This window comes from Chionomys nivalis, chromosome 18 (assembly GCF_950005125.1).
Source record: "Chionomys nivalis chromosome 18, mChiNiv1.1, whole genome shotgun sequence".
Classification (NCBI taxonomy): domain Eukaryota; kingdom Metazoa; phylum Chordata; class Mammalia; order Rodentia; family Cricetidae; genus Chionomys; species Chionomys nivalis.
The window spans coordinates 41,470,976-41,487,328 of record NC_080103.1 but is presented as its reverse complement, the minus strand read 5'-3'; the positions used below and the strand labels follow the sequence as shown (position 1 = coordinate 41,487,328).

General features: G+C 45.4%; 1 protein-coding gene across 1 annotated transcript in view; it reads right to left on the bottom strand.

Moving 5' to 3' along the window:
- Positions 1-15,245, bottom strand: part of Papss1 (3'-phosphoadenosine 5'-phosphosulfate synthase 1) — a 69,923-nt gene extending 54,678 nt beyond the window's left edge. The window contains exons 1-2 of the mRNA XM_057793988.1: positions 15,043-15,245; positions 2,056-2,170 (exon numbers count right to left, since the gene is read on the bottom strand). Of these exons, the coding sequence (XP_057649971.1) occupies positions 2,056-2,170; positions 15,043-15,102 (175 nt within the window). The 5' untranslated portion in view covers positions 15,103-15,245. The remainder of the gene's footprint in view (positions 1-2,055; positions 2,171-15,042) is intronic.
- Between the last annotated feature and the right edge of the window lie 1,108 nt (positions 15,246-16,353).

The following is a 16,353-nucleotide window of genomic DNA, read 5'->3' as shown; positions in this document are numbered from 1 at the left end:
TGTCTCCTCAACACAAAGTACCTAATGCCACCCTCTTGAGTCTGGGCTGGCTGAGGGACCCTGGAAGCCAAAAAAGATAGTGAGTGGCACTATATTTAATTTATATCTACTTGGAGTGCAGCCTTCCAAGGCTAGACCAGAAATGGCATCTGTAGCTTCTCAGTGTCCACTTAACATGGACAGCACCGAGACCACTCTGTTACTGAAATCACTAGCTTGTTCTAGTCAAGGGTGTCAATCAGCTGAGCTCCCAGCTGACAAGGACACCAGCTTAGCAGCCCAAAGGACTCTCTGACTACAACCACATGAGATCCAGGCAAAGATGGCCCACGGAGTCCCTTGAATTCTGCTTCTGCGGTGCTCAGTAATCAGAGGAGCTGTTGTTTCACTGGGTGAGGCTTTGGGGTAACTGTGCTGCAACAACAGAGCAGGAGCCAAGACATGAGGGCTCAACTGCTTTTCCATCTGTTTTGTTGTTACTGTTGCTGTTATTTGTTTGGCTGTTGTTGTTTATTTTGTTTTGAGACAGAGTTTCCCTAGGTATTCCAGGATGGCCTTGAACTCATAGCCCAAACTAATACTAAATGCTGAGCTAGCCTCCTGCCTCAGCCTCCTGGGTGTGGGGGCTAAAAGTGGCAACTATACTCAGCTTTGTTGCCGGTTTTAAACACTAGTTGAACACCAAGTGCCAGCAAGAAAAAAAAATTAAAACTGAAAGGCTAAGTTTTGTGTACAAGAGAGAGAACAAAAATTGTAACCAGTCTGTTTACACCCCCATGGACACACATCTATATTCTACAAATACATATAGGCACAAAGAATAAACATCCCTGAAAACTGAGAGGCTGAAACAAAGAGGGAGAAAAATGAATGTACATAAGACCTATCAGCTTCAACAAAGCTAAAGAAAACAAAATGTCTGTTCTGGGTTGGACAGAACCCATCCCCATCAAGTACTCTGGTCCACTAGGACCTCAGACTGTGATCTTAACTGAATACAGTCTTTGCTGGTTAGATTGGGCCCCAAACCAAGTACCTGATGTCCTTGTTAGGAAAGACTGAAGTGATGTTGTCTATAAACCACAGAATGACAGTTATTTCTAAAAGCCTCAGATGCTTAAAAAAAAAAAGAAAGAAAGAAAAGGAGTGGACAGACGCCCCCGCCAACTGCCATCATCCCCTCCCGTCACCCAGGATGTAACTGGCCTGCAGGCATGCCGGGAATGCCAGAGTCGCTGCTGTTGCTTTAAGTCAATGGTTCAGTTGATTTGCTACAACAGCTCTAGGAACTAATATACCAGACAATGTAAAAAAACACTTTCCAAGAAACAGTATCAAAGTACAAGATGGTCTACTAAATACCTCTAGAAAAAGTAAGCTGAAACATAAAAACATTTTCTAAGAATATCTAAGAGATACAGTATCAAAGTACAATCTGGTCTATTAAACATCTCTAGAAAAAGTCATCTGAATTGTTTCCCATTAGGGGCCTCTCCTAGAGAAGTCAGTAAACTGCAGAAAGTGATATCTTTTAAATTTTGTTTCTGATGGCTGTGCGACATCTGTACACATGGGGAGAGCCGTGTGACACACCCTGGATGTGTGGATGAACAGCCCCTGCCAGCTTCTGCCCATTGGTTTCTACACGGTGGTCTATGGGTTTGGGAAGGAGCGGCTCTCTCCATTGACCGCACTGTTAACACAATGTTTCAGGAAGAAGCCAGAAGAATTCTTCATGGCATTGTACTTCAGTTTCCTAGGAAAACAAAGCAGTGAATCCACTTTACCTCATGGGAACAAACTGCCAGTATTCCCACGGAAGGACATGGCTTACACTGACACCTCTACCTCACTGTTCCTGCCATTAGGTGCCCCCTTGGTGGGTCCTTTGTGCACACTGGCAACTATGTGCCCACACCCCTGTTCTGCTGCAAGACCACGCCACCGTCACGTTGACACAGCCTTGTTACACAGTCCAGGCTGATGTTGAACTCCCCAAGACCTGGGATTCCAGGCATGCACCACCACACCCACTCGTTTCTCTCTTGACTATACCTGTCAGCCAAACTGTGCAACCGCGAAAGCCACCTCTGGTCCCCACCACCTGACCTCGCTTGTTCCTGCTGACATGGTGAGCTTGATAAGTGACGTTAGTCGCTCTCTGCATCCCCTAGAAAAGAAAAGAAGAAAAAAAATTCTCATTTACACAAGTCCTTTAAAATGTCAACACATATTCTCGTAAACATACAATCAATACTCTGTGTTGTTGAGGAATATTTGTTTTGTACACCGTGCAGATCTGTCGCTCTGACTGGTTTAATAAAAAGCGGAATGGCCAATAGCTAGGCAGGATTTTCGGGTACAGAGGATACTGGAAAGAAGGCAGAGACGCCAAGGGATGCAGAACAAGCAGGATAGACACTACAGCAATGAGATAATAAAGCCACGAGGCGGAAAGTAAATTAATAGAAAAAGGTTAATTTAAGTTATAAGAGCTAGTCGGGCGCGGTGGTGGCGCACGCCTTTAATCCCAGCACTCGGGAGGCAGAGGCAGGAGGATCTCTGGGAGTTCAAGGCCAGCCTGGACTACAAGAGCTAGTTCCAGGACAGGCACCAAAGCTACAGAGAAACCCTGTCTCGAAAAAACAAAACAAAACAAAACAAAAAGTTATAAGAGCTAGTTAGAAACAAGCCTAAGCCTAATGCTGAACTTTCACAATTAATAATAAATCTCCATGTCATTCTTGGGAAGCCTACAGTCCTGAGAAAAATGTCTGACTACACTGTATAAGATGCCAAAAGCAAGGAAAAGCTAAAACTGCTAACTTTCATTTTCTTTTACACACTCTCATAATGTTTAGCACTCAGCATTTTACATTTACATTTGCCAGTCAACTTAATCCTCACAGCAACCCAGTGGCAGGGGTCCTCTTTCCACTGTAGCTTTATGGAAGGCGTTAAACTGAGAAAAGCTACTAAATAATCCCCCCAAGATCTCATAACTAGGAGTACAATCTGGCATCTTCCAGCCCTCATTTTTTTCACACATTTAGTCAATCATTAATTCAATCAGTTATTATTGAGATCCATCTAGTATGTCAAGTAAATGAAGTCGCCATCCTTGGTGAGCTTATATTTAACTGGATAATCAAGTTGATAAAATTGTATTAGACATATCACATTAAAAAGGAAGCAGAATAGAAGACAAGGGAAAGTACGGGGTGAGGGCTTCCTCCAGCAGAATGATGAAGATAGCAACTCTGACAGAGGGTGTGGGTCTCGCTTACCTGCATGGGAAAAGTCAGTTTTCCCTACAGCACCACCTGAAAACTGTCTTTCCTGGTTTATACACTCTGGGCACCTCTGTCAGAACTCAAGAGACTGTATGTGGGTTTTAATTCTGGACTCGCTCTTCTGCCCCTGTGGACTCTATATGTGCCTGGGTCCCTCCAGCCTTATCGTATATTTCGAAGACAAGCAGTGTGCCATCTCCTGCTAAGACAGCTTTGGTTATCTGACACTTTCTGAAGTCCTTTACCAACTTTGTGATTGCTTTTTCTAACTCTGTGGGGAAAGGGGTTAGTGGAATTTTTTATTTTTATTTTTTTATTTTTTTTTTTGTAATTTCAAGCAAAAATATAGTGTACTTGGAGCACATCCACCCTCCCTTAGTGTCCCCTCCAGCCCCTCCCAACTCCCAGCACCCACCTTCATGACATCTTCACACATATGTGCAAATGGTACTTGGCTCTCAAACCTCCACACCCGCCCTGCTACCACACCCCCTCAGCATGTTCCCTCCGTTCCCTTTCTTCCCGCAGCTGCCATGGACTTTACTCTGCTGTTGCCTGGAATCGCCACCCTCCCTTAAGATTTCTTCCTTCTCTCTTAGGATCCCCTTTCTAGTCTGGTAAGCTATAAACACACACATACAAACAAATGTGCTACAACTTTAAATTTGGGCGGAAGAGGAAATATGCAGTATTTGCCTGGGACAGGCTTATTTTACTAAGATAATGCTCCAGTTTTGTCCATTTTCCTCTAAGAGTGACGTTTTTCTGTATGGCTGCATAAAATCCCACTGATTATATGGACAACACTTTCTTTATCCATTCATCTGCTGATGAATATCTAGGTAGGTTCCATTTCCTGGCTATTGTGAATAGTGCAACCAACCATACATACAATGCCCAATATCTACATGGTGTCTTGACTCAGAATCCAAAACTCATAACCAAGAACGGTGTGTTGACTAGTTTTGTGTCAATTTAACCCAACCTGGAGTCATTTGAGAAGGAAAAACCTCAACTGAAAAAATGCCTCCCCTTAATATCTTACTCTAGCCATGTCTGTAGAGCATCTTCTTAATTAGTAGTGGGGGGCGGGGTCAGTCCATAGTGAGTGGTACCAAAGTAGGATAGTGGTTCTGGGTTCTATAAGAAAGCAGGCTGACAAAATAATCCTGTACAATAAAAGAACTTCTGGAGGCATCACAATCCCTGACTTCAAACTCCACTACAGAGCTACAGTACTGAAAACAGCCTTGTAGTGGCATAATAACAGAAAGGAGGACCAATGGAACTGAATCAAAGACCCAGATATCAACCCACACACCTTCGAACATCTGATTTTTGACGAAGAAACAAAACATATAAAATGGAAAAAAGAAAGCATATTCAACAAATGGTACTGGCATAACTGAATATCAACACGCAGAAGAATGAAAATAAATCCATATCTATCACCATGCACAAAAAAGTCCAAATGGATCAAAGACCTCAACATAAAGCCAACCACACTGAACCTCATAGAAGAGAAAGTGGGAGTACACTTGAACACATTGGCACAGAGAACCACTTCCTATAAAACCCCAGCAGCACAGACACTGAGAGAAACAATTAGTAAATGGGACCTCCTGAAACTGAGAAGCTTCTGTAAAGCAAAGGACATGGTCAACAAGACAAAACAAGCCTACAGAATGGGAAAAGATCTTCACCAACTCCACATCGGATAGAGGTCTGATCTCCAAAATATACAAAGAACTCAAGAAATTGGTCATCAAAAGAACAAATAATCCAATAAAAAAAATGGGGTACAGCTCTAAACAGAGAACTCTCAACAGAAAAATCTAAAATAGCTGAAAGACACTTAAGGAAATGCTCAACATCTTTAGCCATCAGAGAAATGCAAAGAAAAACAACTCTGAGATTCCATCTTACACCTGTAAGAATGGCCAAGATCAAAAACACTGATGACAACTTATGCTGGAGAGGTTGTGGGGTAAAGGGAACACTCCTGCATTGCTGGTGGGAGTGCAAGCTGTTACAGCCCTTTTGGATATCAGTATGGTGATTTCTCAGAAAATTAGGAAACAACCTCCCTCAAGACCCAGCAATACATATACCCAAAAATGCTCAATCGTACCACAAGGACATGTGCTCAACTATGTTCAAAGCAGCTTTGTTTGTCATAGTCAGAACCTGGAAACAACCTAAATGTCCCTCGACCAAAGAATGGAGAAGGAAAATGTGGTACGTTTACACAATGGAGTACTATACAGAAGAAAAAAATAATTATATCTTGCAATTTGCAGGCAAATGGATGGAGCTAGAAAATATTATATTGAGTGAGGTAACCCAGACCCAGAAAGACAAATATCATATATACTCACTCATCAGTAGCTCTTAGACATAAAGCAAAGAAAACCAGCCTACGATTCACAATCCCAGAGAACCTAGACAACAATGAGGACCCTAAGAGAGACTTACTCTACTCTACATGGAAAGTAGAAAAAGACAAGATCTCCTGAGTAAATTGAGAGCATAGGGACCATGGGAGGGAGATGAAGGGGAGGGAAAAGGAAAGGAGGGAAGCAGAGAAATACGTACTGCTCAGTAAAATCAATTTTAAGAAAAGAAGAAGAAGAAAGAAAGCAGGCTGAGCAAGGCAGAAGCAGCGTTCCTCCGTGGCTCTGCATCAGCTCCTGCCTCTAAGATGCTGCGATGATGACATGGATGCTCTTTCCTCCCCAAGTTACTTTTGGTCATGGTGTTTCATCACAAGTGGGATAGCGGTGCCACATGGTAGTTCCACTTCAGAATGCTGAGGAACCTCCACACTGAGTTCCACAGTAGCCACGCACATTACCATTCCCTCGTGCTGAATGAAGGCTCCTCTTTACCCAGTCCCTGCCATCATTGTCCTCGCTTGTTTTCTTGTTTGGTTATTTGGGTGTGGGATTTTACTTTGGGTTTCTTCTTTTTGAAACATGGGCTTACTGCATAAGCTCTGAGTGTCCTGAAACTCCCTATACAGACTTGGTTGGTCTCAAATTCACAGAGATTTGCCTACCTCTGCTTCTCAACTGCTGGGATTAAAGGTGCGCACCAGCACGCTGGCTGATGCGCCGCTGGCAAAGGTTGTTCTGTAGGTTCTCGTCACCCCAGGGATGCTTCCTTCACTACGGAGAGTCTTCCTATTTTACATGTATTTATTTGAGTGGGGTGCAGGTTCCAGGGATCAAACTCAGGTCATCAGGCTTGGCACCAAGTTCCTTCAACCAGGAGCCATCTCGACAACCCACAGAATATTATTAATATCACCCAGTCTGTCAATTCTTACGATCGTTTCCTGTGCCACTGGTGTTCAGGAAATGCTTGTACTTTATCTCAGAATGCTCTGTCTAAGTATCTTCTAGGAGCTCCGAAGCTCCAGGTCTTCTATGAAGACCTAGAATCCGTTCTGAATTTGCTTTTGTGAGGGGTCAGAGAAGGATCTACGTTCATGTGGGAACAACTGTCAGAGGTTATCGTTTTCTCTAATTATATTTTTCAGTTGTGCTGTGCCTGAGTTTATCTCTGGGTCTCCGACTCTCTTCCACAGCTCCACAGATCTGCTCTTGTGTCAGGAGATACACTGTTACTCCGGCTCTGTAATACAATCCGAGCTCAGGCGCTGGGACACCTCCAGCACAACTCTTTGGTCTGAGTACGACGTTAGCTAGTTCTGGGCCCTCGGTGCTTCCCTGTGCACTTCAGGACGGCTCTTCTCTACTTCTGTGAAGTTGGCTGAGATTGTGGTAAGGACTGTACTGACTCCATACACTGCTCTCACTGATACAGCCATCTTCATATGCTAATCCTGTCCAGCCATGAGCAGGGGAGGTATTTCCACCTTCCGGCATCCTCTTCATTTTCCTTCTGGAGTTTCACTGTTGAGGACTTTCACCACCTTAGTTAGCTTTACTCCTACAGCTGTTTTGTTTTGGAACTCTATGGTGAATGGGGATCTCCCCACTCCAATTCCCCAATTTCCTTTAGTTTTTTGAGAGTTCTCTGTGTATCTCTGGCTGTCCTGGAACTCACTTTGTAGACAGAGTGGCCTCAAACCCGGAGCTCGGTCTGCCTCTGCTTCCCAAGGGCTGGGACTAAAGGTGTGTGCCAACACGTCCAGCTGCAAGTTCATTACTGTTACGTAAAAAAGATGTTGCTGCTTTAATGTTGATTTTGTATGCTGTTACTTTGCTGAAAATACTTACTTGCTCTTTGTTTTCTGAAGGAGTCTTTGTGGTCTCTGAAGGATTGTGTGGTCTGTAAGAAGAATAATTTGACTTGCTATCCCTTTGACTTACTTTCTTTGGCTTGCTGCTCTAATAAGGTTTCAAGGGAGATGTGTAAGACTGGAGAGCATGGGTACCTTTGTCTCATTCCAGATTTTAGAGGAAATGCTCTCAATTTTTCTCCACCTAGTGGAATGCTGGTTACAGGTCTATTATATACTGCCTTTATAAACCTCCATTCCTAATCTGAGGTCATTTATAATGAACGGATGCTGAGCTTGGTGACTAGTGACAGTGGCCTTTTCTGTACTAATTGAGAGGTGGTCTAGGTTCTGAAGTCTCTGTGTTTGTTGCACCTCCTGTTTTGTAAAGAACGACGTATCTCTAAAGCAGAAACAACCTGGTCACAGTATATGAATGTCTTCATAGAGCCTTTGATTGCATTGGTAAGAATTTCATTGAAATTTTTTTTCATCTGTTTATCAGATAAACTGGTCTACAATTTTCTTTCTTGGTTGTGTTGTTTCTGATCTTGGATTTAGGGTGACAGGAGTCACTGAGAGTGTGTGGTGGTGCCCCATTTTTTTTGATGGAACACTTTGTAGAACATTGGTCAGCTCTTTAAAGACTCAGCAGTAACTCCACCTAGACCTAGTCTTTGCCGGGAGGTTTCTTACCACTGCTTTAACCTTAGGTTGTTAAGGGGCTGCTAAAGTTGTTTAGATCTTCTTCACTAGCCATCAGAAATGCCTATCTAGAAATGAGAGTGGGGTACTGAAATTACCTACTATTGTTCTATCAAGATTGTCTGTCTCTTTAAGCCCATTAGCCTTTCTGAGACTGTGAGCCCCAAAGCTTGGTGCATACAAAAGCTGCTTAGGTTAGTCTAACAATATGGCAAGCTTGGAATCTAGGCTGCAGAATCCTATATGGTGCCAGGGCAGGCTTGGAGGTCACTTATGGGTACCAACCTGGAGACTTCAGTTGCACCTGCTGGAACTTAAGCAGCGCTGGATTTTACCAGCCTGAGTTCAGGGCTAATCTAAGGCTAAATCAGGCATTCACTCCTTCTCCTTGCCCCAAGCAGATGGTGTTTCTCTCCAAGCTGTGCTACCTGAATCAGGAGACAGTGATGTATGGTTTACACCTTATGGATTTATCTGTTCTTATTTCTGCGCTGTGCCCACATGCTATGATACCTCACCTGGCTTCCAAGGCTTTTGAAGGTAATTTGTGTACAATGTTGTTAATATTTTACCATAAGACAAGCACTTGGAATTCCTGCTATCTTGCCGATGTCCACCAATAACCATATTTCTTATCTTTTTGAGACAGGAGATGTACACCAGGCTGGCTCTGGGCTCACCAGATAACCAAGGATGACCTTGAACTCCTGACACTCCTTCCTCCACCTCCCAAACTCTGGGATGATAGATCTAAGCCACCGCTCCTGGACTTTTGTTTTTTTTTTTTGTTTGTTTGTTTGTTTTTTTTTTGGTTTTTCGAGACAGGGTTTCTCCGTGGCTTTGGAGCCTGTCCTGGAACTAGCTCTTGTAGACCAGGCTGGCCTCGAACTCACAGAGATCCGCCTGCCTCTGCCTCCCGAGTGCTGGGATTAAAGGCATGCGCCACCACCGCCCGGCTGGACTTTTGTTTTTTATGTGTATATATGTGAATGTATCTGTGTATATATTCCGTGTGTGCCGGTACCTAAAGAGACAAGAAGAGGGCCGGACATTAGATTAGATTCCCTGGAGTTGGAGCTGCAGGCAGCTGTGAAACACCCAACACGGGCGCTGGGAACCAAACCTGGATCCTCCGGAAGAGAACTGAACTCTCTCAAACAGCCAAGCTATCCAGCCAAGCTATTTCTAAGGAATCAGTTGCCAGGCCGGCTCAGCTCCAGCTGTTCCGCTGTGAGGAAGTGCCTGAGGTAGGGCTGTCTTCCCACTTTCCCTTTCACCATCCTATGCAGGAAAGGCTTCTCCTGCCCAACTGACTTTTACGACTCACTGCCCTGAGGGGTGAACGCTTCAGAGAACAAAGCGATAACCTGACAGTTCTTTTAAGAAGCACTGCACAAAAGCTACACCCTTCTTCCACTAATACCATTGGTGCATGTATTTCCAATAAAATTATACTACACAGATTGAACAATTAAGAAAATCTCTACTGTGGAAAACTGGACCCACTTCGTAAGGAAACAAAGCTTGGCAGCTCTGCATCTCAAGCCTGAAAGGGTTCCAGACACAGACACTGCCTCTTGGGAAAAGCAGAGAACCTCTCCAGAGTGTGTTCCCACCTTCCTGCACAGAAGGAAGCTAGGTGTCTGCTGGGTATGGATGAAGAGTGTTCTACAAGGTAACCAGCTTCTATTCACCAAACCTGTTCGACTTGATCATTTTGTTTGGGGATGTTTCCAGGTCACTGAGCTCCAAAACAAGAAGAAGCCTGCGTCTAACATGTTTTAGTTTGTTTTGCTCCTATGAAGTATTTCCTGTTTTTTCTTACTAAACTGAGCTCAACTGTATACTATAGACTGTTGAAGTTACAGATGAGAGAAAATACAAGAGACACAGAGACTGTCTTATTTAATCACTAAAAAGGATGTACCCTGGCGATTTCTTGAAAATGAATCAGGCAGAAAAGCATCAAGTGTAATGATCACTTAAAATATGTGGTTAGTGCAACTAAGACACTGAGTTTATTTTATTTACCAATGAAGTTGCTATATGTGGCTAGTGGCTACCATACTAGACAACAAAGACCCTTCTAGGCTTTATGTTAATCAGCTTCCCATACAATAACAAAACAGCAAGGCAGACTCAGACTGGAGAGTTTCAGGCTATGGTCCCCAGCTGCCTTGGGGACTGTTGTAAGGCAAAATCTTGCGACCGTGAGGGCATGAGGAACAAGATGCTCACCACACGGCAGCTGAGAAATAACAGACGCAGGCAGGCGTCCAACCGCCCCTTCATGAATGTCCCCAAAGACCAGACTTCCTCCCACCAGAACCTTTTAAAGATTCTACCACCTACCAACAGCACACGGGCTGGTAACCAGGCTTTACCCCATGGGTAAATATCCTTTGGAGGATATTTATGCAAGGCCCACTAGTCAGCACTAAAAGTATGTTCCTTGGTAGCATCTGAGCTTTCCCTATCGTCTGGGCACTTCCTGGAGCATCTGCTCCCAGACTTGGAGGGTAAGACGACCAGTATCTGTCCTGGTCTCGATGGAGGATGAGGTTCTACATGTCCCACCTCAGCCTGAGTCACTCTGTACCATGTTAGCCTTCCCCCAACTGCAGACTGGGTTGCAAGCCTTCTACTAAAGGAGAACAGACTGTCATAGGTAAAGCTGGTGAGAGGAGGAATTATCTCAGTCATTTATTTGGCTGTTTGTTTCCCGAGTAGAAAGTAAAATCCACCAGAGCAGAATTCCTTCCGGCACCCCTTCCTCTGCCCACCCAGGCGTGCATATACAAGCAGGTGTTAAACATCTGATTAATTAATTAATAAGTAACCGCAAGAATAGTACTCATGTGTTGGGAACCACAGAGCCTTAACTTTAACTAACTAAACCTCTGTACCCTGGCAGATGCATAATTCAGCCTGACGGTGATGGCTGTTTAGTGACCCTTACTAGAGATGAGAATGCTGATGCACGGGGGGTTAAGGAAATGTGCCCACAATCTCACCAATGGTTAGAGGACAGAACTGCAATCTGAATCCTACCACATATGTCGTTCATTCCCTTAAACAGACAAGGGATTTATAGTCTCACAAGCACACGGGTTTCTCCACACTCTACCCCTCCGCCCTTCCTGCCACGTAAGAGCTCAGTAGCTATGAAGCATCTCTAACGAAATATGTCTACACAGACAGGGTAGCAGTGACTCTACAAGCGACTCAACCCAGGAGCAAGTGTGTGTAAGAGGCCCGGGAGTCAACACACTTAAGGCAAAATAGCCCAAGGCTCTGAAGATCCCAGTCCTCGCTAAAGGGTTGAAGACAGCCCAGACAGGAGGAAATACAAAATCCTAAGGATGTGAGGTGTAAAGAGGAAGTTGTGCTGAGCTACAGAGGTATGGGGAGAGGTAGGGGAAGAAAACAGAAAACCCAGAATGAGACTATCTATGCTTCCGAATCTCATGCTGGGTTGCAGACTTGTCGCTGAAAAGTCTGATAGCTGCTTTGGACAACCCAGCCTACCACAGAACCCGAGCAGGGCATTCAGCTGCATGATTCTAAGGGTGGGTGACACCTGAGTCTCAAATGAGCGACCACAGGTGACACATTACAAAGGGCAGATGGAAAGTGACCCCATGCGAGAAAGACTGGCGCAGCTAAGACGGATACTCCTTACCCTTCAGAATGACACAGAGGGGGTTCCTGTGGAAACCAGACTCTTGACTGCTCTTTCCTACACCTGTGGGTAGGTGGTGACATCTACCAATGCACCTCCTAGGATCACAGAACTACATTTTCCCATCTCTTACTCATGGTCTTCCATGAACCCACTTCTTTTACCCATCCCTCGCAGAAGACTAGAATCTTCTCTCAACATGTTAGTTAGCATCTTTTCTATGTCCTACTCAAGTTAGCCATTAGGTCTTTACTTCTAGCCTAACCTAACTCAATGCCTGTAACAACAGTATGCACAGGGCCCAGAGAGCAGGTGCAAAATGCCTACCCTGAACTAAGATGTGTGATAAAACACCCTTCAGATCTTAGGTACAAAAGGCAAAACATCAGCAATATTACACTGATTACAAACAGCACTGATGTATATATATTGAAAAATATATTAAATGAGCTGGGTGGTGGTGGCGCACACCTTTAATCCCAGCACTTGGAAGGCAGAGGCAGGCGGATCTCTGTGAGTTCGAGGCCAGCCTGGTCTACAAGGGCTAGTTCCAGAACAAGCACCAAAGCTACAGAGAAACCTTGTCTCAAATTAAAAAAAAAAAAAAAAAAAAAAAAGGAAAACTATATTAAATGAAAATATTTGGGCTATATTAGGCTAAACAAAATATATTATTGACACTCATTTTATATTTTTCATTTATTTTAACACGGTCTTTAATTTTTTTGTTACACAGGTGGTTTGATTTCTCTTAGAATTACTCTACAAAATATTTCAACTAAGGCTGTCCTTCAAATACAGGCTTAAAATCCCAACTGACACCCTAATAAGTCAGCATCTCAATTTCTACATTAATAAAACAGAGATGCTAAGTGTGGTGAGCTTGAGCTCTGGGGTAGCAGGTGTTCACCATCATACTCAATCAGGGTCCTTGTTTTTACATCCCAGCCAAGCAAACATCACAAAAACTCAAAAGTTAACCTAGATACAACATTTCAACCGTCTCAGATCAAAGCTCCAGGACCTCCTTTGACCATTTCTCTCCTTTCCATCTCTGTCTAGTCTGGTCTTCCCTGGCCTTTCTTTGCTCCTTCCAGCCTGCCGCTCATCTGCTCACACTGGATCAACCACCTGTGTCGGGCATGCTTCTCGTCTCCTTGGTCCTCACTATGATGCAGCCAGTGCCTGCATTTCTCCTGTAAAGCAGTCTTCCTGGATTATCAATTTTACATAAATGGAGCATTAACAGAGTACAGCTTCTTTACACACGCATCCATCCATTGATTTAAGTGTGCTGGAGGAGGCTATCCATTTACAGAGAGGAAAGACAAAGTTCAGAAAGATAACAATTCTAGCTCCATTCAAAATCTCCTATAAAATCATCCTAACTCTGTAGCTAAACATTGACAGGACACAGACCTGCTCCACCCCAGCGTTATCTCTGCTCCCCAACAAAAACTCCCCGTAGGAGTCAAGCAAGTCTCCACTCAGGGAAGTAATGGCTCCCACCCACCTCATAAATATGAGGTCCTCCATTAACTTATAAAATCACCTGGGGCCAAACTAACATCCCTTCTAATCCTGCAATAAAACTCTTGTCTTGGGCCTCTCACTGTGGTCCATGAAAACCTATCAGGGGATAAATGTCACTTACAATCAGGTGCCCTGGGCAACTGTACTAAGCCCCACATTTTTTTTTTAATATATATATATCCGCGTCAAGCATGGATCGCTACATAAAATACAAACTCATTTAGCAAATCGTGATATATGTATATATATATGAGATTGGGGCTGGAGAATTGGCTCAGTGGTTAAGAGGACTTGTACTTGCAGAGGATCTGTGCCCAATTCCCAGCACCCACATGGTGGCTCACAACCATCTGTAACTCCAGTCTGAGGGGATCCAACACCCCCTACTAACCTCACTGGACACCAGGCACACACATGGTGCATGTACATACAGGCAAGCAAAACGCTCAGATACATAAATAATAACATAAATTTTAAGTAAATAAATGACTTGTAGACATTGTCACTGAAATCATTTTTAAATATTCCGATTTAATCAACTTACTTCCCTGCCCATAAAATACCTGTTGAAAGGTTTCATTGTCCTTTCAAGTTCATTATCTTCTCTACTCATGAAAATAATCCTGGAAAGGTCACACTGTCACACCCTCAGTCATCTGAGATTCAAAGCAGAGTGATTCTGCTCAAGATCAGCCAGCTTACAAAAGGCAAGGCTGGGGCTGAAGCCCACGCCAGAAGTCCGGGTCTCCTTCCAATACCCTCATCTCCCTTTATCTCTCGTCCCTCCTCGCCTTCTAAGAAGTTAAGGAAAAGAATGAAGAGAGGCAGTAAGAATTCTTGATCCCGACAGCAGACAGGGGAAATTAATGACTTCGAAAGAACATTCGCCTGAAACAGCGTTTTTCTTCCTCCATGATTTGCCAAGGGCAAGTGATGATTTGCAAGACTGAATTTAAACCCCGTCATCCTGTTAGCTGTGGAATAAAATTTTCCATCTAAACCTAAAACCAGTCCCTTTGCAGCCTCCAAAGTTGGACGGTCTCCACCTTCGCGCTTACCATCTTAGCTGCTGCCACCAATGAGTAACAACCTTCTGAGGGTACATTACTTGGTCAATAAGGCCAACAGGCACTCGCTGCTCCATGTTAGAACCCATTAATCTTCCCACACCTAACTGTCACCGTGAATCGAGTCTTTAAAAGTATGTCTGTGTCAGGCATTCCGATTTAAAACAGAGACACAAAGAACCTCAGTTCCGTGCAGCCCCAATGCATGAATGGCTACATTGTTGGGTATGCTCCCAGCACACTGCAACTCAGAGATGCAGAGACGTGAACACCGACCCAAGACGGCCCAGGCCCACGGACAGAGCCGAGAAAACGAGGATCATGCAGAGGCTCCTTACTCCGTCTCCGCCGCAGCCCTGGCCTCGCCAGCCTGGCCCGGGCTAGCCTCCGCGGGCTAGCCTCCGCGGGCCGCCGCCGCCCGGGTCCCCGCCCCCGGCTCCCACAGGATGCACTGGCAGCCCGCGGCTCCCACAGCCGCCCCCGCTCCTCGCGCTCCCGCCCGCGGCCTCCACTCACCCAGTTCTGCGCGTTGTTGCTCAGCTTGACTTTCTTGAATAGACTCCCAGGAATCTCCATGGCCGCAAAGCGCGGATGCCGGGCTGCGGAGCGAGTACCCGGGAGCGGAGCCTGAGCCGAGAGGCCGGGGGCGGGGCGGAGCAGGGGAAGGGGCGGGGCCTGCTCGCGGGGCTCCGGGCGCGCGCTGACGTGCGCCCTGACTAGCGCTCGCCTGGGTCTGAGTTCGGCGTCTCTGCGGCGTGGAGGGCGGAGCGAAGCGGGAGGCTCGGGGGCTGAACCTCAAGGTCCAATCCAATCACCAGGGGGGACGCTTGAAGCTCCGCCTTGACCCAGGAAAAAAGGGCGGGGCCTGAGGGTTAATGTGGGCGGGCGGCGGGTGGCGGGAGGGACACCTCTCCGGATGCTGGGCACGCGCACTGAGTGAGCCAGAGGGCGGCCGGCGGAGGGGCGTGGGAGATGCTCCGGGCGGAGGCTGTTTGGGGAAGAAGCTGACGTGGACTTGTGCTGCTCTCTAGTTTGCTTCCGCTAGCCTATGGCTTCCACACGCTCGATTTGTGCACTTATCAACAAGGCCACCTTCCAAAAATGTTTCCCAGCCCTGCAAAAGGAAGAATTATCTTAGTGACTAGCCCGTTCTCATGTTGCTCATCGCTTTAAAATTCTACTCAGTGTATCAATAGTTTCTCATCCACGATTGGAAAGCATTTTTAAGGTGCCTGCTCTGCCACTTGGAGACCTCCCCTCCCCGCTTCATATCAGGATGTTCTATGCAGTGTTTGTCACCACTGGCTAACCGCAGAGGGGCTTCTCTAGTACTTGCTACTGATAGAGCATTCAAGTCCCCTAGTAAGCAAGCAGGAATGATCACCTATAAAGGGTGCTTTCAACCTCGTCTATTCCAAGACCAGTCATAAAAAAAATGGAGCCTGGGGGCGAGAGGCCTCCTCCAGGAGTTATAGTCCCTGTCTTCCCATCCCCATAACCTTCTGCTCCCGGACCACAATCACACAAACAGCAGTTCGCTCTGCCCCGATAGCTAGCTGCCAGCATCACACACACGGATACGCACACAGACACATGCAATACCTAAGGCCTGCTAGGTTAGCCTCTTGCTAGCCAGTCAACCCCTATTATTCCACCGACAAGATCTCAAATTAGCCCCTCCCCCACATCTAACCGTAGTCATCCTTATACACACACACATACACACATGCAGCATACTGCCCTCCACTCCCTAGCCACCCTCTCCATTCCCAATACTGAGTCAGACTGGTACTTATAAAATGCAGTTCTATTCTTGTTCCTCCACCA